This window comes from Otolemur garnettii, unplaced genomic scaffold, assembly GCF_000181295.1.
Source record: "Otolemur garnettii isolate 467f Iridium unplaced genomic scaffold, OtoGar3 scaffold00087, whole genome shotgun sequence".
In the NCBI taxonomy this organism is placed as follows: Eukaryota; Metazoa; Chordata; class Mammalia; order Primates; family Galagidae; genus Otolemur; species Otolemur garnettii.
In genome coordinates, this window is record NW_003852482.1 from 7075598 (window position 1) to 7102464 (window position 26867).

The following is a 26867-nucleotide window of genomic DNA, read 5'->3' on the forward strand; positions in this document are numbered from 1 at the left end:
TTTCTTTCTTTTTAAGACAGAGCCTCAAGCTGTCCCCCTGGGTAGAGTGCCGTGGCATAGCTCATAGCAACCTCCAACTCCTGGGCTCAAGCGAGTCTCCTGCCTCCGCCTCCCAAGTTGCTGGGACCACAGGCGCCCGCCACAACGCCTGGCTGTTTTTTTTTTCGGTTGCAGTCATCATTGTTGTTTGGCGGCCCGGGCTGGATTCGAACCCACCACCTTAGGTGTACATGGCTGGCGTCTTAGCCACTTGAGCCACAGGCGCCGAGCCACTCTCTTACTTTCAAAGAACAGCACTCCTGACTCGGGTTGCCCAGTCCCACTGCCGTGCGCAGGCCCCAGTGGTTGGCCATCTCCACGGTGCCAGGTGACCATTGGGGGTGGGTGGCCTGTGGCCCGGCATGCCAGGAGGGCGCTCTTCCCCAGCTCCACAGTGACATCCCGGGGCAGCTCCGTCAGCCGGGGCGCATCTGTGGGGAGGTGATAGGTCAGCCAGGTCCAGTGGCTGGACCCACTCAGTCCCAAGGACAGCCTCCTCTGTTCCCACTGCTGGGAGCTTTCCCTCACTCAGGCTTGCCCTGTGAACCTGGAGCTGACTCCTGCCAAGTCGTTGGCCAACCTGAGCTTAGTGGGGTGCTCCCTGGAGAGCTCTTGGGAAGACACAGAAAAAGCGGACTCCAGTGGGGTAGTGGCTGCTGACATGCCTCATACCCCTATGTGGGGTCTCAGGAGCTAGGCTGTACCCCAGCTGTGCAGAGGATATCCCCTAAAGCCTGCCTCTGAGTGACTGCAGGGAACCCTCTGGCCTTGGGAACAAGTGTGTCACTGAGTCTAATTGTGACCAGAACTCACACAGGGGTTGGGGTGGGCCTCTCTGTCTCAGCCTTCCCTCGCCCTCCTCCTGGGCTATGGAGGGCTTCCCCCTAGAGGTGGCCTGGACTCGCCTCTGACGGGCTTACCCCCCTGGCCTGGGTCATCCTCTGCATGGTGGGGGAGGAGGGGCTGGGTGGACATGGGCAACCATTTCCATGGCCCCCTCTGTGTGCACCACCCACAGGGCCAACTTCATGGGGGAATACAGGTCTTTGTCATCTCTCCCGGCGGGCTGAACTTTTTATAATACGCATATAAAACACCACCACTAAGTTAAAACTTGCTTATTACACACGTATAAATAACATGCCTTGTACTTTATAGTCCAAACTGGGACACTCTGGAGTGAAACGGGGGCAGTCTTAGAAAACACACCAGGACGGCGGCCTAAACCAGTACTGTCCCAGTCATCTGTGCTAGAAACACCTCAAATAACACAGAGAGTAGAAATTTTCCCAATTCTTTTCCACAGACCCCAAGTCCCACACCGTTCCCTGAGGTGAGCGCTGTGTGTCTTCACTGGGACCTTTTGGTAAAGTCTTGTCTTACTTAAACAGTGGGGGAGGGAGAATCAAGTTATTTCTCAAAATGGAAACTGCAGACCCTTCCTATCCCACCACCCTGAGCCAGTCCAGCCCCTGATGAGTCCAGGGCCTCCCTGCAGCCTCAGGGCACTGTCTCCCAGTCCCTGTCCCCAGGCCCATCCAGCAGGGAGGCACCCAGCATTTTTTTTTAACCCTTTGTGTCTGGCACCTGGAAAAGCCTCCACCTCTTTGTTCTTTCTGTCTCTCTCCAGAAATCTCCTTTATCCATGATGTCCAAATCATGACATCAGACTTCCCTCCTGGCCTTGGAGGTTAGGGAAGTTCCAGGGCAGTATAAACACAACTTGGAAGACAACTTCAAGGAGGAAGATGGTCTTGGACCCAACCTCAGGCACCACCCTTTCTCTGTGGGCCTGACAGCCACTGAAACGTAAAATCCCGAAAAGCCTTTGCTTGGGCTCACTCCTGACAGGGGCTCCTATAGAGCCCTGGCCCCAGGGGACAGTGTTGTCACCCAGCCCAAATGCAGGGCCAGGATTGAGGTCCTCTATTCTTCAAGGCCTCCCATCCCTCTTCCCCCCGGGCTGGTGCTTGGCCCTTTTGTTCCTTAGTCCAGCAGCCCCACTCGGGCTCCTGACTCTGGGTACTTCGAAGCCTATTGTCTTCCCCAGTCCCCTCCCAGTCCTGAACTGCCCACCTGAGAAGGGACAGCTCACTTATAATAACAGGACATTAACAGGCATAGAAGGTGGCATTTGGCATCCCAACTGAGTGACAGGTGTGATGACAAGAGCCCTTGGAACCATGATTTCACTAAATGTCTCAATAAACTCATGAAGTGGCTATTATCACAACCCCTTTTTTACAGACTGACATCCAACCTAGAAAAAAATTTTCTCCTTGAGGCCACAGCATTTCATAGGTTGAGATAGGTCAAGAGACATGTGAATTATATATGCTTCAGGAGACTCAAAACTAGTATGAGTTAAATATAACTCACATGCCAGTTAATGTGTTGAGGAACCTGCATGAGGTCACAGCTCAAAGTCAATGGCAGAGCTAGGGTCAGAGCCCAGGTCTGACCGATGCTAAAGCTCAACCACCTCACCCTGTGTCTCCCTAAGTGCTTGGGGATGACTTGGCAGCTCCCTTGGCAGAGCCTACCCACCTCGCCCATCTTCTTACGGCGGTAAATCCCCAAACCACAAAATCCCACACTCAGCTGCCTTGCCCTGGACCCACCCAGAAAACTGTGACTCAGTGGCCTGTGCAGCCATCACTCACCAACCTGAAGTCCATCAAATAAGGTGTGACCCCAGAGTCCTCATATGCCAGAGCTAAATGTTCCCTGGTCAGATATGAGCCTGAGCACCCAGGGGAGGCTGGACTCTCAGCCCAGAGGTACCAGGGGTACTCCCAGGATATCAAGGCTCCCAGCCTCCTCCTCACAGATCCCAGGAAACCCCCTGCCGTGACCCACACAGGGATGATGAGCTGGTTCATGACCACCTGAGCACCTCAAGCATAACCCTTTCTGCCTTGGTCATGGACAGGTCTCCAGTTTCTGAGGCAGGAACTGGAGGTGCCCAGAAGCAGGTAGATGTTGCCAGCAGCCACCAAGACTCCCTAGAGAGGCCTCTTGTCAGCTGACAGCTGCAGCTGCCTGTTTGTGGGGAGGCTGAGCAGCCTGGAATACCCAGAAAGGGAGAAGGAACCTGCTGGAAACTGCTGGCCACCAACCTGGGAAGGGTCCAGACAGTAGGGTCTGCTATACTCTATCCTAGCCTGTGGGCCTTCCGTGCAGCCTCTGCCCCTCCTGACTCACACATCCTGGTCCTCAACCATGCCCAGGGCAGTGCCACCACCCCATCTTCCTGCAGCCCACACCTCTCACTGAGCTCTCAACAGCTGTGTCCCTCTGCCCCTAGGCACCCTTAAAGTCCCCCAGCCTTCACCATCACACATCTTCCTCACCACTGCAATGGGGGTATAGTGCTGGGCTCTGCTTGGCGGTGACAGGGGCATCAACTCTTCCTCATCTTCCTCCCACCCTCTTCTCATCACAGCCCCCTGCCCCTACTGTGCTCCCTACTCCATGCAGTCATCCACCTACCCTCTCTGGAGCAGCAGAAAGGACTTCTCTGGGCATGGGCCATACCCCACTTAAACACTGTCTGTTACAGGCTGAACTATGTCCCCCAAATCCTTATATGGAAATCCTAAGCCCCAACAGGATGGCCTTGGGAACAGGGCCTTTGGGAGGGGTCTGAGGGTGGGGCCCCCACAGTGGATTAGTGCCCTAGTAAGAACAGACGCTGGACACAGCATGCTTCCTTCCTTCCTCTCTCCATGTGCAATGGAGAGGCCTTGTGAGGACATGTGAGAAGGCAGCTGGCCACTAGCCAGGAGGCCCCTCGGAATCGACCGCGCCAACACCCTGATCTCTGCCTTCCAGCCTCCGGAGCCATGAAGAATACATGTCTGTTGCTTCAGCTCCCAGGTCTGCAGTGTTTTGTTATGGCAACCAGAGCTGACCAGGTCACCATCCACGGGCCCCAAGGCCATCAGAGCAGAGTCCAGGGAAGACTTGGATGCCACCATGGCTGCTGCTTCCAGCCCCTGCTCCCCATGGGTCAGCTCACATGTACAGAAAACCCAGGTACAAGCCAGTCTGGCTCAGCAGCAGGATGTAAGCCCAGTGCCCACCAGTCCCAGCCTCTGACATCCTGGCCAGGAAGGCTGGACCACAGCTGCCACCCAGATGGGCAGGAAATTCCATTCCCCACCACCACTGCCAGGCTGGCTCACCCCAGACCCACAGGTGCTGGGCCATTCTCCATCCCTTCCCTGACCTAATGGCCAGAGGTCACCAGTGAGTGGCCCAGAAACTCTGCCTCTGGGGTGCCAGCCACCTCCTCCCTCTGACACAGGGAAATGGCTCCAAGGCCTACGGCAGACAGGCAAAGAATAAGATCAGGCAGGCATGTCAGTCTGAACCCCAAAGAAATAAGGCTTTGCTGAAAAGAAATCTGATGTGGAGCAGAGGAGGACAATGCCCATCACCCTGCCAGGTGCAGCTGCTCTGCTCACCCAGTGCCTCGGGCCTATAATAGTGATAGCAGCTTTCTCGAAGCCTACGTGCTGTGGCCTTTCTTACCTCTCACTGGCTCAACATCTCAGGGACATTTTGTCAATGAGGATCCTGCGGCTTAAAGAGGAGAAGTGACATTCAGACTTACCTGGATGCTAAGGTCAGGCTCATGGCCAGGGCTGAATGTATAGACCCGCGGTCAGTCGCCTGCTGTGTGACCTTGGGCAACCCTCGTACCCTCTCTGAGCTTCATTTCCCCATCTGTAAAGGGGATAGTGACAACCCCCCTCCCAGGGTCATAGTGAGGATCACATGAATTAGCATGGGAAGTGGCTTAGAGCTGGCCCTGACCCATGGAAAATGCCACAGACATGCTAGCTCAGGTCTTTATTGTTGTCATAACCAGGCTCTGCCCAAGCTTCCCACCACCACCACCATGCGTCTGCCTCCCAGCACAAGTCCGAACACCTCTTCAGCTCCTGGCCAGGAGTGACCAGTACCAGGAAACTGTCCCCACCTCCCTGCCTGCCTTCTCTTGCCACAGGGAGATTTGCACTTGCCAATTCCTTTGCCTGGAACACTGTTCACAAGCTCTTCCCCAATCAGATGCTTCTGGTGTTAGGTTAGACGTCACCTCCACCAAGAAGCCCTCCCGCCCCAGTGTCGGATTAGTCTCCTTCTCTGGGCAGCCATAGCCCCTGAGGACGCCCTGCACACGCTGCCTCTCATGCTGTTCTCTCTCCTTGACCCCCTGAGTAACATGAAGCAGATGCCCTGTCTCCTGTGCCATTGTGTCCCCAACACAGAGTCTGGCACAAAGTCACCTGGGGACCTTGTGTTGGAGGAAGGATGGAACAAAAAATCAAATGAAGACCAAGGAGCATCCTAAGCCTAGAAGCATCTCAACCCTGAGTCAGCTTTTCCTCCCAGAGCCAGACCCTCCTCACCAGGCCTGCTCCTGCCAGGGCCCGGCCCTCCTTGGGGAGCTCCTCAGCCACCCCTCCACCCCCTCCCAGCAGCCCCATTCAGCCCAGACAAGCACATTCTCAATTCACTGTGCTTCCCAGAACTCCCAGCACCTGTCTGTCCCACCATGGCCACAGCAAACACTCAGAGACTGATCTGTCCCAGCTCAGGGTGCCAAAGAGCTGTGCCCACGGCTTCTGAGCATGTCCCAGTGCCCGGAACCCAGGCCTGGAAATTAGACATCATGGAAATCACAGCCAAGCCATGCCTGGCCACAAAGGAATTCAGACTCCACATCTGTAAAGGGGCCAACCACCCCTCTGTTTACTAAGCATGGGCCCAACCCTGGACTGAGCATCTCACGCCTGATTTCACTGAATCACCATAGTAACCCAAGGAGGGGAGTGGTCTGGTCAGCCCCACTTTACAGATGAGAAAACTGAGCTTCAGGACTTGACCAAAGCACACAGGTGTGTGTGACAGGTCAAGACTGAACTCAGGCCTCAGCTATGAGAGGTCTCACCCTCAGGTTGGACCAAACTGCCTCTGTGGTGTGCAGCCTCCGAGATGGCCCCAGTGACTGCTGCCTCCTGCGAAGCACTCCCTGTGCAGCCCTTCCCACCCACATTGCCCAGGGTTGGTCTGTGTGACAAGGGGAATATGGCAGAAGCGATGGAATGCTCCTTCCAAGACTGCCTGGTCAGAACAGACAGCAGCTTCTGTCTGGGATTCTCTTTCTCTCTCGGAAGCCTGTCATGAGAAGCCTTCTGGAGAAGCCCACATAGTTGGGAACGGATGCTCCCATCAACAGCTGTGAGTGGGCCTGCAGCAGATGCCCTGGCCCCCTCCAACCTTGAGCTGACGGCAGCCCCAACCAACATCCTGACTGCAATCTCATGACCCCAGGCCAGCATCACTCTACCAAACTGTTCCTGGATGCCTGACCCTCACTCATACTTATTGTTTAAGCCACTGAGTTTGGGAGCAATTTGTTACCCAGCAAGAGATGACATACACACTGCCCCCCCAACATCCCTTGTCCCCATGTGCCCCGGATCTGCATGACCAAATCTACAGCAGTGGTCTGTGTTGGAGAGCTTCTCGTTCCCACATAGAGGCAGGGCCGAAGGCTGGGAGGGAGACAGATACACACTCACATCCAACTGCCAGCCGGATTTCTGCAGAGGCGTCACCCAACTCATTGACAGCTCGGCAGGTATAGACGCCAGCATCTCTTTCCTGGACCGCTGGGATCCGCAGTGTCCCAGAGCTAGAGCTCTCAGGAGGCAGAATCATCTCAAGACCCCCTGGACCAGAGATGAAAAAGCATCAGGCCAGTGCCCTTGGTCCCCCCAAGGAAGGTGGGCAGAGGCAGGTTCCTCCCAAAGTCAGAATCCCTGTGTCCAGCCCTGCAAGGAAGCCCTCAGTCTTCCCTGAGCTCCTCTGTTGACCAGGATTGGGGCTCAGCCAGCCCCCCAACACAAGAAGCTCATACCCCAAGAGCCCCACACCTGGGCTTCCCTCCTGGTGGCCCATCCCCCTGCCTCCGATCCAGCCTGGGAGGTACCAGGAGTTCTGGGGTGACCATACCACACCCATGGCTGCCTCTCTGAGGCCTGCCCTGAGCACCCCTCATTTTCTCTACCTGCTATCTCCCCCAGACTCCTATGACCTAATAGACTCCCAATTCTGATCCTCCCTTTTAAATTAAATTTTCTTAATCCTTTTTTTTTTTTGAGACAGAGTCTTGCTTTGTCACCCAGGCTAAAGCACAGTGGCATCATCATAGCTTACCAGAACCTCCACCACTTGGGTTCAAGTGATCCTCCTGCCTCAACCTCCTGAGTAGCTGGGACTACAGGTGTGAGCCACCACACCCAGCTAATTTTCCTTCCTTCCTTCCTTCCTCTCTTCCTTTTTGTGGAGATAGAATCTTGCTCTTTCTCAGGCTGGAATTTTTCTTTTCTTCATTGTGGTAAAATATACATAACATAAAATTTACCACCTTAACCACTCCTTAGTGTTCAGGTCAGTGGCACTAAGCACATTCACAGGTTGTGCGACCATCTCCAGACGGTTTCCATCCCCCCAACTGAAACCTCACCTGTGCAATGCCAACTCCCACCCCTCCTCCCCCAGCCGCCACCAGTCTTCTTTCTGTCTCTATGAAGGGTCTGCTCCAGCCCCTTGGACAAGGAGAACCAGATACAATGTCTGTCGTTTGGTGTCTAGCTTATTTCCCTGATCACATTGTCCTCTAGTCCACCTGTGCTGTCGCCTGTGTCAAAGTCTCCTTCCTTCTTAATGTTTTATGTTCAGACCCCTTTTAAAAGGAGATCTGGGGCTGGTTTGATGGGCTCTTGGCCAGAGCAGGCAGTGTCACAACAGGCAGTGTCACAAATGCTGAGTAAGGAGCCTGGAAGCCTCTGCCACCCACTAACTGGTGGCCCTGGACAAAATGCTCAAACTCTGAGCTAATACCACCACAACCCCTGCCTGCCTCAAAGTCAGAGTGAGGCCCTGATGAGATCTCAGATGGGGCCTGTGGGGGGAGTGGGAGCGGGCATTCTCCGTGACTCTGGCTGATACTTGAGAGGGAGTTCAGTCTTCTGCTCTGAGAGAGACTAAGGCAGCAGCCCTTGGACTCTGCCAACCAGACCCCAGGGCAGCCTCAGGCCACGTGAAAACACCCCACGCTGCTTACTGCAGACAGTCCTGTTCCTACTACACCCACATTCCAGATGATCACATTGCCGTCACCACTGTCACCAAGAGCACTGAGCTCAGCCCACCTGCCAGGCTGTTCTAAAACTTTTCCATATGTGGACCCACTCAATCCTCACACAACCAACCTGTTTTTGATTTTTACCCCCATTTTTCAGATAAGGAAACTGAGGCTCCAACATGCCCAAGGTCACTGATGGCAGCTGGAATTCAAGTCTGGGCCTGACTCATTCTTGCTGAGAACACCCACCTTGGCTATGTCGACACTGTCTGGGGTGAGGGTGGGGTTTGCTAGAACCAGCCAGGGCTCCCCGGACACCCCCATCAGTGCACCCCTGGCCCCGCATTCTTTCTGGAAAGCTGTTCTTCTGGGTCCCAGGAGGACAGTTCCCCAGGCACCTCTCTGCACCCAACATACCTCGATACCAGACGATCCTGGGCGGGGGGACCCCAGCTGCCCCACACACCAGCTCAGCCTCCTCCCCAACGGCAGCGAGCACCACGGCGTTTACCGCAGAGACCGACGGGGGGTCTGCAGGGGAATGAGACAGGGACTTTGGGAGCAACCTTCAGAGGCCCTAGAGCTCCTGCTCGCCCCACATACACCCCCTTGCAGCCCTAGAGCATCCTGGCCTGACTCTGCCTCAGGGCTCTTGCTCCCCACTTTCCCACACCCACACAGGGGACTAGAGCAATCCAGACTGGCTGAGTCCTGGGCGGGACAGCCCTTCCCCCTGGCCCTGTTGGCACATCAGCCCCTCCCCCATCCTCCTCTCTGATATCTCTCTGTATCGTGCCTCCTTGTAGAATATAGCTCCACCCAGGAGGGGTCCGTGTGTCCACTGCTGGATCCCCAGTGCCTGGGACATCATAGATGTTCAATAAACATCCATGGACAGAAGAGAAGGGGGCCCATCCTGCGATGCATGGGGCCTGAGTACCTGTGTAATAGAGGGTGACCATCTCCTGGTCTGTGCCGACCTCGTTAGTAGCCTGGCAGCTATAATTTCCAGCATCCTCTGGGGCCACCCCTTGAATAACCAGAGTTCCCTGGGCATCCACACGGATTCTGGAGATGTGCCATAAAAACATGCTCAGTCACACAGGGATTGTCCATAATGAATAACAAATTAACAACATTAATAGTGATCACCATTCTATGCTGCCTGCTTTGGGACCGCTGGGTGCTAAGTACTTTACAAACATTGTCTTTCTTAATTCATGAGGCTCAGAGAGGTAAGATGATTTGCCCAAAGTCACATGGCCTAAATGGTGGGGGCAGAATTCGAGCACAGGTCTGTGGACTCTGGAGTTCAAACTCCTGACCACCAAGCCCATATTGTGACCTGGCTTGAGCCTCCAATGACTCTAGGAGGCTGCTAGACAAATACTGCTCCCCCATGTATAGGTAAGAAGACCAAGGCCCAGAGAGGTCCCTGGGAGTCCCTATCCTCCTGCTGCCACTCCCAGAGCTCTGTGTTCTGGGCCCTTCACCTGCTGTCCTCTTGCAGGGCATGGCCATCACGGTTCCAGGAGATGTGAGGCGTGGGGTACCCAGAGGCCGAGCAGCTGACCTTCACCTCCACGCCCTGGGAGAAGCGCTGGGACCTGGTGTGGATTCTGACCTGTGGAGCCTCTGTGGACCAAAGAGCAGATAGGCAGAGGCAGGCCCATCAGAGCAGCTGTGCCATCCCAGGTACCCAGCCCAGGGCCCCTCCTCTCCCACAGCCACAGATGGGCAAGACAGAGGAAGCAAATATCCCAAAGGCCTGACCTCTACAGTGGCCCCCGGGAACTGGGGTAGACCAGGCAGCCACCCAAGCACATGCTCAGGCTGATTTCCTAGCACCTGAGCCTGGAGCCTTATGACTCGTGGAGCCCTGAGCACCCTTGGAGCCTCAGGGAGATGTCAGGTAGCTGCCAGGCTGGGGACAGCTCTTGTCTCTAGTGGCTTAGAGACGGACTCCAAAGCCTGCCCAATTACTGGCCCAAACTTAGGCCCCATCCTGGCCCTCTGGAAGCTCACGTCAGCTCACCCAGAAACAACAAACTCAACCTTCCCACCCCCAGCAGCCGTTAGCTAGTGGGCTTCCTTCCTGCAGAGGCTCAGAATCCTGTTCAACACACTGCAGGCAGCCACTCGAGTGTCCCCAGACAGAGAGAACACTTGTTCAAGGCAATCATTCTTCTGCTTAGGGAAAGAGCACCCCAGGGGGAAGCTCTGTCTGAGTCTGGGTAGCTCCGAGGCCACGCCCAGATCTCTAAACACCCAGACAGGTGCTCTCTCTACCATTCCTCTGCGTATCTGGTACATGCTGCCCATCTGTGCTAGCACATCTGAGCTCTGAGCTTCCACAAGTTTCAGGTATTCTGTCCCTGCCCAACATATTGGGCAGGAAAGGGTGTGAGAGGAGGGAGTCAACAGAGGTACTCAATGCCAGGGGAAAAGAATTAGACACAGTGAAACTGGCTTGGCCTATAGCAGTAGAAATTTAAGTTAGGTACTAAGATGAACTTCCAACAGTGAGAACCACTAGACTGACTAGGGGGTTACAGAATCTGTGCTCCTAGAAGGGTCAGGACACAGTAAAAGAGCTGACGTTTGCCAGAGACAATGTCTGAGCAGGGGGATAGACCAATGAGCTTCCAGGATAAGGGCTGGGTAGTACACTGAATTTACAGGGACATTAGGGGCCAGAAAAGCCTCACCTCGCACCAGGAGCCACACGGATGCCCTTGAGACCCCATTGGCATTGCTGGCCACGCACTGGTACCGCCCGCCATCACTAGGGATGACAGCACTGACCTCCAGGGACAGGTCAGCTAGCTGGGTGATTCGGCCCATCGAGGCTGGCAGGACTCGCCAGTCCCGGACCCATGTCAAGTTGTAGGGGCCCTCGCCGAGGACCTGGCAGGATAGAACGGCAGTCTCCCCAGGGGACACAGTCACATTGGTAGCAGGGATCAGCCGTGGTGGAGGGTCTGCAGGGGCAAAAGCATAGGAAAGACTAAGGGGTCGAGGCAGGGGAGGGAGCCATCTTGCAGGCCCTGGTGGTGTCCAGACCCTGGGACCCTGCCCTAGCCCTGGCCCTGAGGCTCAGGTCAGCCTGCAGCATATCACTCAGGACACCCCAGCCAGCAGCACCAGTAACCAGCATCTGCTCACCATCCCGGCACAGTGCTGCCCAGGAACAGGGGGCTCACTTCCCCCACAGCCATCACACACCCCCTGAGGGCTGCATGGCAGGTGCCCACTTTCCAAACAACAGCCAAGTGCAACATGCAAAGAGCCCTGCCACTCTTCACATCCTGGGAGCCAGTGATTCCACCCTGGGGGGTAGAGCCTCGGAGATCACCAGCACTGGGGAGAAAGTAACGCATTCTCTGTGCCAACAGCAGGGCTGTGTGTGACAGCCAAAATATGCCCCACAGGAGGGAAGTGCTAAGAAAACTGCTGTCTGGATAGCAAAAAGCCACAAGAAGTGACAAGATCAGAGACTGGCTTACACAGAAGAAGCTGTGTAAGTAAATCAAAATGGCATAATGCAGGGATTACGCATTCGTTTGCTCTTTTTTTCACTTGTTTATATTACTCTAGTCTTCCTATAAGGAACCTATGTTATTTTTTGTAATCAAATGTAGAGTCTCTGGTCCATGCACACTGGGTTCCTTTTCCTCTCTACAAAAGAGCTTAGGTTTGTAATGTTAAAAATAAAGCCAATTTCATTTCAAGATTGTCTCTGGCATTTCCAATCTTCCCCAGCTCGATAGTGCCATCCTGGCAGGGACCTGGAGGCATTAAGGGATCAGAACTACCAGATGGACAGTGGCCCCTGTACGGGCCTGGGGTTCTGGCCAAACTCTAAGAAGCAGGACAGGTGTGACCTGAGCCAGGGTCCTCAACCTTCCTCCAGCTGAGATGCATAGGCCATTCTGAATGAGACAGCCCTAGATGGGACAAGCAGCAGGTGTCAGTGCGGCCAGCCTCTGGCTGATGGATGGTCCCCGGCAGCTGGCTGGCTGGTGTGCAACCCACGATGGAGCAGGCTGGGAGGAGACCTCAGAGGGAAGAGGCAGGAACGGGGGTGGTATGTGGAGGGGCAGCAAGGGACAGACCTGTGACGATAACCTGGGCCTTCGCTCGTCCAGTACCAGCCCTGCTGACTGCCACGCACTCATACGTGCCTTCCTCGGCCTTAGAGGCCCGGGGGATCTCCCAGCTGCTATTTCCTGACCCCCTGCAAAGAAAGAACAGCAGGAGACACAATCACACTGACCCCAGTCAGGATCCGCCCAGCCTCATCTGGCTCTCAGAGGCCTCTGTCCCCTGAATCCTGCCCAGAGGGAGACTACAAATCTTCTGTGGGACCTGACAAGGAGCAGCCAGATGCATGTCCCAGCCCTCTAAGTGCTGGACTCCTATCCCTACAGGTAGGGCCTCAGCAGGTCCCACCTACCCTGACCTTCCTGGAGCTGGGCCCTACAGGAGTTGAGTTTTCTAGGAGCTGAGGAAGGCCCATGAATCCTTCCTGGACCCAACACTGGGGATAGCTCGGGGACCCACTCTCCCTCATCCCTGGCTGCCTGGAGGTCCCTGGACTAGGCTGCCCAGGAGAGACCAAGAGCTCTCTCCTGCCACCCACTCCCCTGAGGTCCCTCCAGTCATCAGCATCCCTGGAGCCCTGTGGCTGGGGACAACTGGCTAGCCATCGGCCACTCACTGAAAGTGCCTCTCCTCGCCCAGCTGGGCTCTACTCCGCAGCAGCTGCAGGCGGAAGGGGAGGGCGCTGTGCACGGAGCAGGTCAGCAGCAGGGGCTGGCGCAAGTAGCCATGGATCCTGGGTGGCATGCTGACCAGGGGGGCGCCTGTGGGCAAGGACCAGCATTCAGAATTCCTCCCCACTGCCCCCTGCAGCCTGCTCTCACTACACCGGGTGACACAGAGCCCCACAGGGATAGGATAAGCCAGGGGCCAGAAGACTGGAAGTCAATCACTGGCTCCACCGCGCAGTGGCCACCGAGAGCAAATCGCTTTACCTCTCTAAGCCCCAGTTTCCACCTCTGCACAGTGGATGGGCATGGTGCTATCCCTGTCATGTTGTTTTGTTTTGGTATTGTTTTTTATTTTCCTATTTTTTTTTTCTTTTTTTGAGACAGGGTATTGCTCTATCACCCAGCCTGGAGCCCAGCAGTATCATCATAGCTCACCATATCCTCTAATTCCTGAGCAAGCTCCTACCTTAGCTTCCTGACTAGCTGGAACTACAGGCACCCACCACCACACCTGGCTAATTTTTTCTATTTCTTATAGAGACAGGGTCTTGCTATGTTGTCCAGGCTGGTCTCAAACATCTGACCTCAAGTGATCTTTCCTCCTCAGCATCCCAAAGTGCTGGGACTGGGATTACAGGCGTGAGCCACCACACCTGCCACATGACGCCGTGTTGTTTTGAGGAACTGGTAAGTGGTGCTGTGTGCAAAGCATATGGCATCATAAGCTCTGTCCAGTGTAGCTCATGGGGCTTTTGTGGTTTACGAGGACATTTGACTCAAGACAGATCAGCATGGACCAGCCCCTTGACACTGAATCAGCACTGTCTTGAGTGTCTGGAAGCGGTTCTGAAATCCGATCTAATGCTCCCCATATAGGGACCAGTGGTACAGGGGTGTGAGTGGGCTTGTGCAGCTGCTCCTCTGCCTGGAGGTGAGTTGCATCCACACTTGTTGGAGGGAAGCCTTTTCATTTAAAAATAAGCATAGCTGAAGCATGGCTGTGAATGCAAAATTCACACGCATTTTTGAGATAGAATAAGAGGCTTCAGTGAAATCTCACAGTTTATTAAGCCCCATGGGCCCCTCACCAGACAGCACTGGCCCCCTCCCTGGCCTGCCCCTGGTCTTGAGATGACACATTTTCCCCTTGGATATTGCAACTATTTCAGTAAAGTCTAAGGAACCCCTTCAGGGTCAGCAGTGACTCCACAGACCTGGGGGATCCCCAGCATAAATGCAACCTTTGTGCTGCCCTCTCCCCATACTAGGGCAGAGAGGATCCAGCAGAGATGCTCCAGGGGTGAGACAATGCACCAGACCTCCCCAGAGCGCAGAGCTGGGGGCGGGGAAGTGGCGGGTGACATCATGCTCCAGGCTGCCTGCCACGTCTCATCCCCTGGGAGAGGGGTGTCAGACCATCCAGTCATATCCTCAGCTGTGTGCAAAGCAGCCACTGCTCACCCACACACTGGGGGCCTCTGCCAGGCCAGCTCAGGCTCCCCTTTCCATGAGCCAAGAGGGCCCGGGGCCCCCAGGCCCATTCCCGTCTCTCCAAACCCCGAGCCACCTGCTCCAAGGCAAATTCCCAGCTTCCCAGACGTGGAAAGCAGAAGAGCAAGCAGAAACCCCAACCACACCCTCCCCTCACTTCCATCTAGAGCTGGAGGGAGACCAAAAGCCAGAGCTAAAGGCAAACTCTTGAATGCATCTGAAAGAACAGGGGAAAGAAAACAGAGGCTGTTACTCCCCCTGATGAAATTCCTTCCTGAAAGTTCCTCCTCAAAGCTGTAAAGGCCAAGGGAAGAGACGGTCAAGTACCATACTGGGGGGGGGGGCAGCTAGAAGGCTGGAAAGAAGAGGTCCCAGCTCCCTGACCCACCCCACCCAGACCCTCCTAGGCCTCTGCCCCACCATGCCACCTACTGTGGCCAGCCTCAGGAGCCTCCCCCCCTCCCCTCTCTGCATCCTTGTTTAAAGTAGAAGAGGAGGCTGCCTTTCCCAGAAACCCCCACAAAAAAGAGCTGGAATGTCAGTGACATCTACCTCTGTGAGCTCCTCCCAGGCCACCTCCAGGGGAAGGGGGTGGTGGGCAGGAGGAAATCAGCAAAGCCTAGTGGGGAGGTTGGGTGGCCAGTGAGCCCAGACACCCTGCTAGGACCAGAGACAGACCTGGACAGCTAGTGGCTTCACCCTGCCCTCTGGGAGCTTCCAACCCAAATGGTGAGACTGAAGAGACACACCAGAAGCCAGCAAAAAGCCACACGCATGGGACCCAACAACACAGCACGACTGAAGATGGGATGACAGATGACCTGACCCTACTCAGTGCTTACAGTAATAGCAGCTGCCTCATGGAAGGCCCTCGGCTGCACCCCCATGCCCTGCGCATGGCCTCTGAGCACCACTGAGCTTAGGGAGCCCTCAGAGTTGCCCTGTGAGATGGATGGTCTCAGGTTCCTCATCTGCGGGGACATACCTCACAACTGCTACAAGCATCAGTGGCCTGCCGCAGGGAAAGAAGTGCCCTCAGTGGTGACTGGGATGATTAGGATGATTGAAGAGCAGATACCATGTCTGCCCTGCCTACTGCTGTGTCTACAGCACTGTGACTGATGCAGAGAAGATGCTAAAATGAATTCCAGGTGGCTGGACAGATGCACGGGTACATGGATGGATGATGGATAGATGGATAGACAAATGGATAGACAGATTGCTGGACAGATGCATGGATAGATAGACTGATAGATGGATAGATAGATGGCTGGACAGATGTACAGATAGATGGATGGATGGACAGATAGATGGATGGACAGATGGATAGATTGCTGGACAGATATATGGATAGATGGATGGACAATGAATAGATGGATAGATGGATGGTAGATAGTGGATGGTGGGTGGATGGATGGATGGGGTGTGGATGGATGGGTGGATGACTTTGTTCTAAATCCTATGCTGAGGGCCACATCTCAAACGTCTCAGTATTTACTGTCATGCCTTACAGAGAATGGCTGTCCTTAGAAGCTTAAGGAACAAACATTTCCTAATCTGATCTAGTCAGGGAGAGCTTCCAGGAAGAAATGGGACTCTGAGTGAGCTGGGGAGCTGGGGGACAAAAGAGCCACCCACTCACCTGGGGGCACCCCACTGTAGGAAACTCCAGACATGCGGAGGAGAGTGTGTCCCTCGTGGTCCTTGCCCTTCACCTTGAGATAGAAGCGCTCTTGCGGGGCGTGGAAGGGCAAACCGCCCCACAGCTGGTAGCTGGATCCATTGGAGAGGGGTCGCATGGGCAGAGTCAGGAGGGGCTGCCCTGAGCTACGTGTGAGCTCTACTGAGTCAAGACGGCCAGGTGCCTGCAGGCCTGTGGAGTTGATCACCAGGGAGATGGGGACCCCTACAGAAGGGAGGGGGAGGAACAAGGTGCTGTCATCAGTACTGGGGTCCACAATCCTCCTCAAGCAAGGTCCTGGGACTGCACCCCAGGGGACCAGCCTGTGCCAGCCTCCTTACCTACCCCTCCTTCTCCACCAACCCTTTAGCCAACTCATGCCAGGGTAGGAGCAGTCAGAAAAGTGGCCCTGCTACTGTCCGTGGTCCTGAAACACCCATCCCTGGCTTCCTGGTGGCCGCATCACCTGCAAACTTGTGGAGTGGAACTAGGAAGGGGCTGTCTCTCCACCCCGCAGAAGTGACTCTGCATCCACTGCTGTCACACGGGTCTCAGGGCGTGGCTTCTTGTGGGGCAAGCACCCTGGTCCGGGATTCTGACTCCCACCTGGCCTTTCCCCACACTCAGCTTTTCTCCACTTTCTTTTCTGTCTTGATGAAAATGTGGTACTATCCCAAGAAAGGTTGAACTGGACTCAGTTTCAGAATCCCTTTAGTTGATTTGGGGACATTAATCAGATCTCTCCCTTTTTGGACAACTATAATTTTTTTCTCTCTTGGGGACTAGAAACTGGGGGCCTGTGGATGTGGTCAATGGGGTCCATGAAATGTCTTAAAATTCTTGAAGAGACATTAAACAATTAGGAAAGGGCATATAAAGAGCTAGAAGTCCATATTCCTTTGGGAAATCAATTGAGTCAGTGCTGGGCCCCACTCCCATGCTGGAACAATCACCTTGGAACAACAGAGTGTCACAGCTGCTCCCCATGTCCCAAGCTTCCACTATCTACTTAGCCACAGCTTCCCCCATTCCCTGGTGTGGCCAATTCCAAGGCCAATGGCTAATCATGATCATCTGCATTATTTCTCTTTTTTAAAAAATATGTCTTGGACCCACATCTTTATCAAAAGCGGAAACATAACAGGGTCCTTGCAGCCTCCTGCACACACTTCTCCTGGGGACAGGCCCTGGGGTCAGGTCGGCCTGTAATCCCCATTCTGGCCATGCCTTTAGGACTTCTTTCCCTCCTGGCTATATGTCAGGACCCAGGTTTCCTTGCCTTTCCCTGCTGCTATTGACAAAGCAACCCCCAAACAGCAAACCACCCCTTTTCACTGTAAAGATCTGACTGCAACTCCTGGCAGGAAAATCAACCATGGTTGACAAGAATAACAAGCATTAGAGAAGATACAGACTCAGAAGACAACCTTAAGCATCTGGCTTGTGCCACTTTTGGTCACTATTCAGTGGTCTGGACTCAGCCTGACCTAGTCTAGGCCCCTCCCTGTCTCTCTTCTGAGCTGATCCCAGCAAAATCCTCCAAATGGCCCTATGGCGGGCACCATATTCCCAGACCTTAAATTGAGACCCTTGATCGACACTGGATAGTATTTCTGTCATGGAGCTGAGACAGCTGGCACCCCCTGCCTGCCTGGAGCCCAGGTTTCTCCAGGAAGAACCGTGAGGGGGATGCAGGTACGTTTTAGTGGCTTCCAATCAGGAAACTGACCCAGTGCCTCCAACTTCAATGTCCCTCTAGGCTATACAACTCCCATCAGCCCCGGGGGCACTCAAATGTCCCCCAGCACATTTGTTCCTTCAAGGTAAGGCACTGTTCCCCTTTTTGGTAAGCCAGGGCCCACTAGCACCTGTCCATTCATTGAACTGGTCTGATGCCCGCTGGAAGACTGGAGAAGTGGGACCCAAGACACTTAGGTTTTGATAAGAAGAAAGGAAGATGTGCACTCAGTAGCGAAGGAGCCAGCTTAAGTGCTCATCTACCCACAAACGGATTAATAAACTGTGGTATACCAGTTTACCACGAATGTATACCACGAATACTATTCAGCCATTAAAAAAAGATGGAGACTTTACGACTTTTGTATTAACCTGGACAGAATTGGAGAACAGTCTCTTTAGTAAAGTATCACAAGAACAGAAAAGCAAGTATCCAATGTACTCAATGCTAATATGAAGCCAGGAGATGAACTAATACACGCCCACACAGGAGAAAAACGCCATCTAATAAAAGTTGTGGGGGAGGGGAGAGGGAAGGAGGAAGGGGGATTCGAGTGCTCTTATCCATGAGCACAGTGTAAGGGTGTGTGGCACACCACTACCACAGGGACCCCACTAACAAATGCAGACACCGTAACCTAGTCATATGTACCCTCACATTTATCTCAATTAATTTTTCTCTTAAAAAGGGGACAGCTTAAGGGTCCTGGGGGCCTTTGGGGGTTGGGAGAATAGTCTACAGGTAAACATCACAGCGTCATCTGGGCTGGGGTTGGAGGAGAGGACGCTGCCTGGGAGCTCAGTTGTGGTCTCGACTCTCCTTCTGTAGTCACACTCAGCCAAGCCTGCCCCCAGGCCTCCCCCTCTTCCCAAAGCCAGACCCCTTCTCTTTGGAGGGGGCTCAGTGCCACCTTCAGGGGCAGGAGACTGTACCTTGCAAGGGCCACTCGATGGTGTGGTTGAGGTCCAGAGAGGGCTGTGTGGAGAAGCCGGCCCGGAAGTCGATGTTGCTCACACCTGTGATTCGCACTGAATGGCGGCCGCTGCTGTAGACCTAGCCCAGGGCCAGGCCCCATGTCACCAGAGCGTCAGCGCCCAGCACCCCAGCCCCAGGGCAGGGGGCAACTGACCTGACATGGCCCAAGTCAACAGCTGAAATTCTCCCATCTTTGCAAGTACATAGGCGATTTACTTTTCCCTGGGGACCCAGCACAGTGCTCCCCAAATGGAGTGGCCAGCTCACAGCCCAGCCTGAGTGGGACTCTCAAGGCTGCCCTGCCTTCAGCTCTCTCCACACCCGCAGCCCTGTGTGTCCCCCCGCATGTCTACTCCCTGCCCTGCCTTCAGCTCTCCCCACACCCGCAGCCCTGTGTGTCCCCCCGCATGTCTACTCCCTGCCCTGCCTTCAGCTCTTGGCTCAAAGATGCTCAGATTTGAAAGGCAGGTGGTTGGTGCTGCCACTTCACTGCAACACCCAGCCTGGCACCTGACACCAAGCAGGCGCTCAACAAATGCTGCCTGATCAGTAGGTGCTCCCGCCCTTCCAAGGCACATCCCAGGGCACTCGGCCAGGGACTGAGCCTGCCCTCACCCCTGGTCCCCAGCACCTTGTAGACGGCAGCAGGCCCCGCTGAGCCATACCCCCAATGTCCCCTTGCTTCTTTTACACATTCTTCACAGGACAGGGTTCTGAGCCAATGAACACTGAAGTACTTTCTTCAAGCCTTTATTAAATGTTCCCAAACTAACCCAAACACTCTACGTCTTCCCCAGGTGCAAGGCAGAACACCCCTCCTTTGCTCTTGACCCCTTACTCCTATTGATATGCCCTCATGAGCACCCCTGAGTCCTCCCAAGGCCCAGGCTCCCCAGGAGGGAGATTGCTCCACCTCGGTGAAGCTGGTCTCCCCTCCCCTTACAACCCAGCATCCCCTACCTTGATGGACCACAGCCCAGGATGCTCAGGCTTAAAGGCCACGACCTTGGCCGAGTCAGGGATGTTGAGGAGCACGTTGAGGCCCTCATCCTTCTGCAAGATCCTCCCTGTGGAGGCCCAAGGATTGCTCAGTACCTGACCCTTCTTAGGGGTGACAGGCCCCACTTGTCCCCAGGAACCCACAGCCCACCAAACGCTAGCCACAGACTTCCCAGAACTGACAAGAGGGCAGGCCCTTGAGGTCCTCAGGCTCATCTCATTCTGCACCCACCCCCAGGTGCAGGCTGTGCCCCTGGCCTCTAGACTGGGGTGTTCGTGATGTCCTCAAAGCATCCAGGGACCAGGTGACCACATCCTGGTTGCACTGACCCTGCCTGCCTGTTTTCCTTGATGAGTTCTCCCCCACTGAGCCCCAGCTCCCACCTGGCCAAGGTGTGTGAGTCCCTGCCACCATGAGACTGCACTGACTAATATGGGGGTGCTCAGTGAGAGCCTCACATTCTAGGGGCTATTTCAATGCCTCTTGCTTGGAAGCTACCAGCCTTCCTACTTCCTCACCCTCATGGGCACCTTCTCTGCTCCTCACTTGGTGCCCCCAACTTTCTTCTTCCTGGAACCGTGTGTCTTCACTCACGTCCTGCCCCCCAGTCTCCTCCTCTGTCCCTTCCTGGGCTTCCAGCTCAGTCTCACACATACCCAGGGGGTCTCGAACTTCGATCTCAGGCCCTGGTCCACTCAATGAGATGGTGACCTCCTTCAGGCTGGGGTCGAAGGGGAGTCTCCACGTGTGCTCGCCCTCCTCCTCGTGGTCCGTGGACAGCAGGTGCACCTTGGTGGCCTGGATAGCTGACTCCACCCACTTCAGCACCTGGAAGGTGAGTGTGAGCCGCTGATCCCAGCAGGTGCCCAGAATGTCTTGCTCATGTATGGTCACCTAAGGCTGGTCCCCACCTGGGGACCATGTGCAGAATCTGCCCACCCTCCATGGGATTTAGGCAGCATACAAAATTCCCAGGTCATCCAAGGCCACCCCACTCCCTACTGCCCTACACCAGACCCGGTTCATGCATTGTCACCCTCCTGGCTTTTATGGCCTCTGAGTTGTGACACCTGAATTGAGAGAAAGGGCAAGAGCATGCCTCTCTGCCAGGAAGACTCTCCTCCTTCTCCACCTGCCAGCTTCTACAGCACCATCACCTCCTCCAGGAAGCCCTCCTGGTACCCCACACACAGATGAACCTGGAGATCTGGACTCTCCCCAGACCCACATAGTCCACTGTGTGCCCACCAGGGTGCTGTGTTCCCCCAGCAGGACTGAAAGGAGCTGCAAAGCCTTCAAGTCTCTTCCTGATCCACGGAAGTGAGGACTTAGTGGACTGACTTTTCCCAGGGTTAAGAAATCTTAAACCCCTGGTTTCTATAACTGTTTATTCACTCTAAAATCTCACGTGTTGGATAAATCCTGCTGAGAATCAGGTTGAAGGTCCCCTGGCCCAAGATACCATAATACCCCTCAGGTACATGTTTGGGGTATGAATTTAGTCAAACTCCCTCAAAGACACCCACCCATGAGCGCAAGGACCCCGTGTTAACAGCCCTTGATATAGTCTAAAATGGTGGCTCATGGGGCACAGAATTAGTTTCCACAAATTGTTACCATGGCTTTCAAGGCACCTGTCCAAGCTGACCCCGGGTCACCATGCCACTGACTCTGCCTAAGCCTGCAATGCTGCCTCCCAAGCCTTGCTCAGGCAGCCCTGCCCCCACACAGGTCATTCTCCTTGCAGGAACCCCTCCCTGCTCATTCTCCACCTGTGGGCATGAAGATGCCTCCCCAGTCCTGAACTAGCTCTGTTCCTTGGCACACACTACTTTGCAGCACTTTGTACCCCGTTTACTCACACTCCCTGGTTCTAAGCCTCTCTGCCCTGCCTGGGAGCTCCATGCTGTGTGCACGCATGTTTCAGCCCTGGGCTCACTGGCTGGCACAGTGAGGGCTCTCGGGAGCTGCGCAGTGACTGTGTGACACATGGGACACATGCGTCCTGTGCAGGGCCGTCAGGACGTCCCCCCCCTCCATCTCCCACAATCCCTCCCCTCCCCAGTTCACACTTCCTCCTTAGCAAGGAAGTCAGAGAACGAGGGGAGGAGAGGCCCCTCAAGTCTGCACCTTCTTTTTCCAGACCAAGTTACCTCCCAGAGTGTCATATACTACGCGCCCAGAGAGCCCAACTACACCTGGTGCCAGAACCACAGAGAGAAAAGAACAGCTCCAAGTGAGTTCAGAACCCAGTGGTGCAACAACAAAAAGAACCACAGAGAACATCTTTACCAGCAGTTCTCAACCTTCCTAATGCTGCGGCCCTTTAATACAGTTCCTGTGGGCTGTGACCCACAGATTGAGAACCGCTGCTTTAGACCCTCGCTCTGCTCACACCTGTAATTCTAACTCTCTGGGAGGCTGAGGCATGTGGATCACCTAAGCTCAGCTGCAAGTGTGCCATCAATTAAGTGCAGTAAAAGATCTGAGTGTGAAACTCGAATCAGGATCAATTCTCTAGATAGATCCAGAAGCAATGATGTCCCCAAATCCCAATATCAGTGACCATTGGTTGTGATTCCAGATTTTGGTTTCTAAACTCCATTCCCCAGCAGAGTTCCTTGGAGAAATAGCTACTTCCAGATCTGGGGAAGGCAAGTTATAAGGTAAGCATGGATGGGACCACTGGTATTCCATGAAGCAAAAATGGTCCCAAAGATGAACAGGGTCATAGGAGAAGAATATAGAAACCAGCTTAAAGGAGTTAAACTGGGACAACTTGAGCCCACAAAGGAATAATCATTGTGGTCAGATGAAACACATTGAATTATACAACCCACATGCACATAACAGTAGTCAAAAAAGAGAAAACAACATTAAAAATAGTAGAACCTCCCTTGCCCCCGCCGCAGGTGATTTCTTAATTAAAGAGAAAGAACTAAGTGTGATTCCATGCACTTCAGAGAAAATAAATCCTCCCTTTTGATGCACAAAAGTTCCTTCTCCTGGAGGAATGCCCACTCTTAAATGTGGAAGGAATGATGCAATTTGGAAATCATCATTTTGCAACCCCAAATGAAATAATCGTTTCAGGCAAGGATCCTCAGAGAATGCTAAAACCATTAGCTGAAAGGTCATCGGGGAACTGGATGTCCACACAGAGCCCTCCAGCGTGGCCTTCCAGAGAGCTGGCCCGCTAACCTAACGCGGCAGCAGCAGAGCAGCAGGACCATCCGACATTATCTTCTCCCGATGTGATGCAATGGGCAGTGCGCACAGCACCAACCGTGACACGATCCTGCCGAGAGGGTCAGCCTTCACCCCAGCTTCTTTAACCAAGTTGGGGGGGAGTCCAGGGAACAAAGAGAAAACTTAATGACACTGTAAGGAAATAGTAAGAGAACCTAGAACAGGGGCACACTGTTCTTCAACAACTTAGTGCCATTAATAAAAAATTGCTCCAGCTTTAAGGGAACTGAATAGATATAACAACCAAATGAAATGCACAGCAGCACCCCATGAAATCCTAATTTGACAAAAACTGTGATAAAATCACCTCTGAGGATGATTAGAGAATCCGAGTATGGCCTGGGTGTATGATGATACTAGGAAACTATTATCAATTTTGCTAAATGATTATGGGTTATGTTATGTTGAAGACTACCTTTAGGGAAAACATGGGAAGTTATTCATGGATGAGGCGTCACAATTCAACGCAGCATAAAGTATAGAGAGTCAGATAAAGCAAGCGAAGCAGAAGTGTTAACGATTGCTTGGGAGAGGGGAGGAGGGAATGGGTGAGATCACCCCTACCAGGTACAGTGTACATTATCTGGGGGACGGGTGCACTTATAACTTTGTCTCAAGCAGTACAAAAGCCATTTGTGCAGCCAAATCATCTGTAACCCTGTAATATTCAGGGCCCGGGGATGGCGGGGTGGGGGGGCTGAATCTAGTTGGTAGGTGTGTTCTTTTACTTTGAGGTTTTTCATATTTTGTAATGCAAAAGTCCCCCAACGCTGGCAGGCCCGCCATGACATTAATATACACCTGAGCCAGCATCATGGTGTGTATACCGCTGCTTGCCAACTCCAGTCATCGGGACGTGGCTTCCTGGGACGCTGTTTGAAGAAATAATGCAAAGCCACGTCCAGACTCAACTAGAAACAGTTCTGTGGTTGACTAGCAAGGGGTGTAGAAAGCGGCATCTTGTAGGTTACCTAGCGGCCTTCCCCGCTCTGCGTCATCGTCCTTCAGTCCCGCCCACCGTGTGAAGAAAGGGGAAAGGAGAGACTCAGAAGAGTCAGGAAATGAATATGTTGTGTTCGGACTGAGCTGGAACATATGCGCCTGAAGTCTACAGCTAGATTTCAGCTATTCCAGGATAAGAATTCTGTGTTACAAAAACTCATGATTTTATAGTTGGAGCCGCTTCCTTCTTCTGTTTTGTCTCGCTTTCTATGTAACATGTTCCTTGAAAAGGTTCCACCTGTCTTGGCTGAGGAATGGGGGCAAAGTTCTTCATCCATGCGAGGGTGGACCTAAGACAGCAGCCAAGGACCTCCTCCACAGATGGGGACAGAAGCTGGGGGCACGTAAGTTGCAAAGAAGCGACTCTGTTACCCCCAACCTCTTTCCCAGGGCCAGGTCTTGCCAGGGGCAGGAGGGATCCCTCCTGAGCAAAGTTGCCAGGAAGCAGTGGTCTCACCAGTCAGCGATTACCCAGACAAGTGGCACCAGCTACTGTGTTGCACTTGCTGTTACAAGCTCCTTCCAGAGTGCTCTTAAGGGGGGGACATGCCCCAGTAGTTCAAGCTACTGAACCAGGGGAAGGTCTAGGGCACAGGACCGAAAGTCAGTGACCCCACCAGGAGGTGGACTGCCCTGAGAGCTCGTCCCCTAAGCCTATCACCACTTGCGGGTGGGAGAGTGGAGGGGGGGTGCTGACCCTCTTGCCCAGGCCTTCTGGACCTGGTGATGCCCCCAGGACCTGGAGTGGAATCTGGGGAGCCTTTCGAGCAGAGAGGTTTCATGGAACAAGCAGAGTTTATTTGGTGAAGGCAATGGCTTCCAGATGTTAGTGGGGCCAGGGGGGCAGGGGGCCAGCCATACGATGGGGCTCATCTCTTTGTCACTGATAGAGAAAGAACGAACAATTTGGCACTGCTATGCCGGCCAGATGGTTCCTGCTCAGCCCTTCATGGCAGATAAATCATCCCCCGAGGTCCCTCCCAGGACACTTGACAGCTAGGGTGGCTGAGGAAGCAGAGAGGGAAGGCCAGGAGGCCAAATGGGGCTCAGAGCCAGAGATCAGAACACGGAGGGCCCGTGTCAGGAGGCTCGGTGTGGAGTGATGGCAACAGGTCCCCCGAATCCCGGGGTTCTGCCCCTAGGCAGCTGGGTGCCCCTGGGTACTCGCCCCAGGTTGTACCTTTCCAGGAACTTTTCCAGAGAGAGTTCCTACTCTCCACGGTGCTTTAATGGAGCTGGAGGGCATATTCTGGGTTCCCCACCAAGCGAGAGGGGTGGAGTTCTGCCATCACTAATTCTTACCAAGGGCGTCCCATGCTCTGTTTGCTCTTACCCTTGCTACTGACTCACAGGTAGGGACTCTTGTTAACCCAACTGTACACAAGACCAATATGTGGCCCAGTGAGGTTGAGCACTGTGGTCAAGGTCACACAGCAGGTAGGCAGCAGAGCTGCAAGGCACTCTGAGGCTGGGCATTGTGCCCTGGTGTCTAAGTCATAACCACACCATAGAACCGCCTCCCCGGGGAAGGGTCCAGAATGAGGTCATCCCTGGGGCTGTCCTGATCCCTTAATCAGAACCACCTGGACAGAGCCTCCTCTCCTTCACTGTCAGAAGGAGGGTCACCTGTCCCGTGGCTGATGTGCAGGGTCTGGACAATCTGCCATTTGTACCTGCTGGTGCTGGACAGGGGAAGGGTCCCAGCCCCCAGGACACGCTGTACTAGGGTGTGTGTTGTGTGTGCTGTGGGGGTGGGGGTGCAGGGGAGAGAAAGTGAGCCCAGCACCCTCCTCCCCAGTCCCAGGGGAGCTGCAGGATAATGGGGTCTGCCCAGTTCTGCTGCCCCGTCCCTCCACCCCCACCATCAGGGCTGGAGATGGTGCACTGAGCTGGGGGAGCCTGGGGGCCACTGTGCTGGCATAGGAGGTTCTTGGACCTATCTAAGTCTTGATCAAAAATGCACACTTCTAGGTCAGGCTCAAGGGGCCACGCTGTCTGCCTCTGACATCCCCTGTCTAAGGATGGTAACAGCCTCAAATTTCCCCATGGGGGGAGTCCTCACCTTTCTTTAGTTACCCTGGAACTCCAAAGGGAGGTCCTAGTACCAGTGAGGCCAGCTCTGCAACTGGAAAAATCAAAGTGCTCCAAAACAGGGGGACCTAAGTTTTGACTGACTGCCACCTCCACGCCAAGCACCCAGGGCGCACCTGGCACGTAGCAGGTGCTACATGCATGAGGGGGAGAGAGCGTGCAGAAGGCCTCCACACCACACTGGCACCCTCTGATGCTGTAAAAGGACTGACCACACAGGCCCAGTTTGGGGACGTCTACAACTACTGAGAGGTTCTCCCAGCTGGAGCTTCCCCGCTCGGCAAAGGCACCATTCCTCTCTCCTGGCTCTGGCCACCCCAGCTGCCCTCCCAGCCGTGCTGAGAGTCTGGGAATGTATGGAACATATGGAGGGGTAAGTCCAAGGCATTAAGCTAAGGAACCACAGAGCTCCGTGTCCGGGAAGGAGAGAGATCCGTCCTCACCCAGAGGCAGCCAATTCTGGCCATCAGCTGGCAATCTAGCTGGGTCAGGCAGCCCCCCAGCTAGATCAGGCACACGCTGCCTGACCCAGCCCCCATGGCAGAAAGCTGGACACTGCGGCCAGGAGCAGGGGATTTACCCAGGGTCCCTGCCCCACACCTGGGCAAGCAGCCCCCACCAGCCTGCACAGCTGCCCTGGGTCTGATTTGTCCCAGCAGGGAAACCTC

General features: G+C 54.3%; 1 protein-coding gene across 1 annotated transcript in view; it reads right to left on the minus strand.

The window, feature by feature from the left end:
• Window positions 1-26867, minus strand: part of HMCN2 (hemicentin 2) — a 142732-nt gene that overhangs the window by 97230 nt on the left and 18635 nt on the right. The window contains exons 5-16 of the mRNA XM_012808266.2: window positions 20514-20685; window positions 19818-19924; window positions 18815-18935; window positions 16106-16369; window positions 12921-13065; window positions 12316-12437; window positions 10909-11181; window positions 9694-9835; window positions 9141-9268; window positions 8618-8731; window positions 6633-6782; window positions 282-470 (exon numbers count right to left, since the gene is read on the minus strand). Coding sequence (XP_012663720.1) covers window positions 282-470; window positions 6633-6782; window positions 8618-8731; window positions 9141-9268; window positions 9694-9835; window positions 10909-11181; window positions 12316-12437; window positions 12921-13065; window positions 16106-16369; window positions 18815-18935; window positions 19818-19924; window positions 20514-20685 — 1927 coding nt within the window. The remainder of the gene's footprint in view (window positions 1-281; window positions 471-6632; window positions 6783-8617; window positions 8732-9140; window positions 9269-9693; window positions 9836-10908; window positions 11182-12315; window positions 12438-12920; window positions 13066-16105; window positions 16370-18814; window positions 18936-19817; window positions 19925-20513; window positions 20686-26867) is intronic.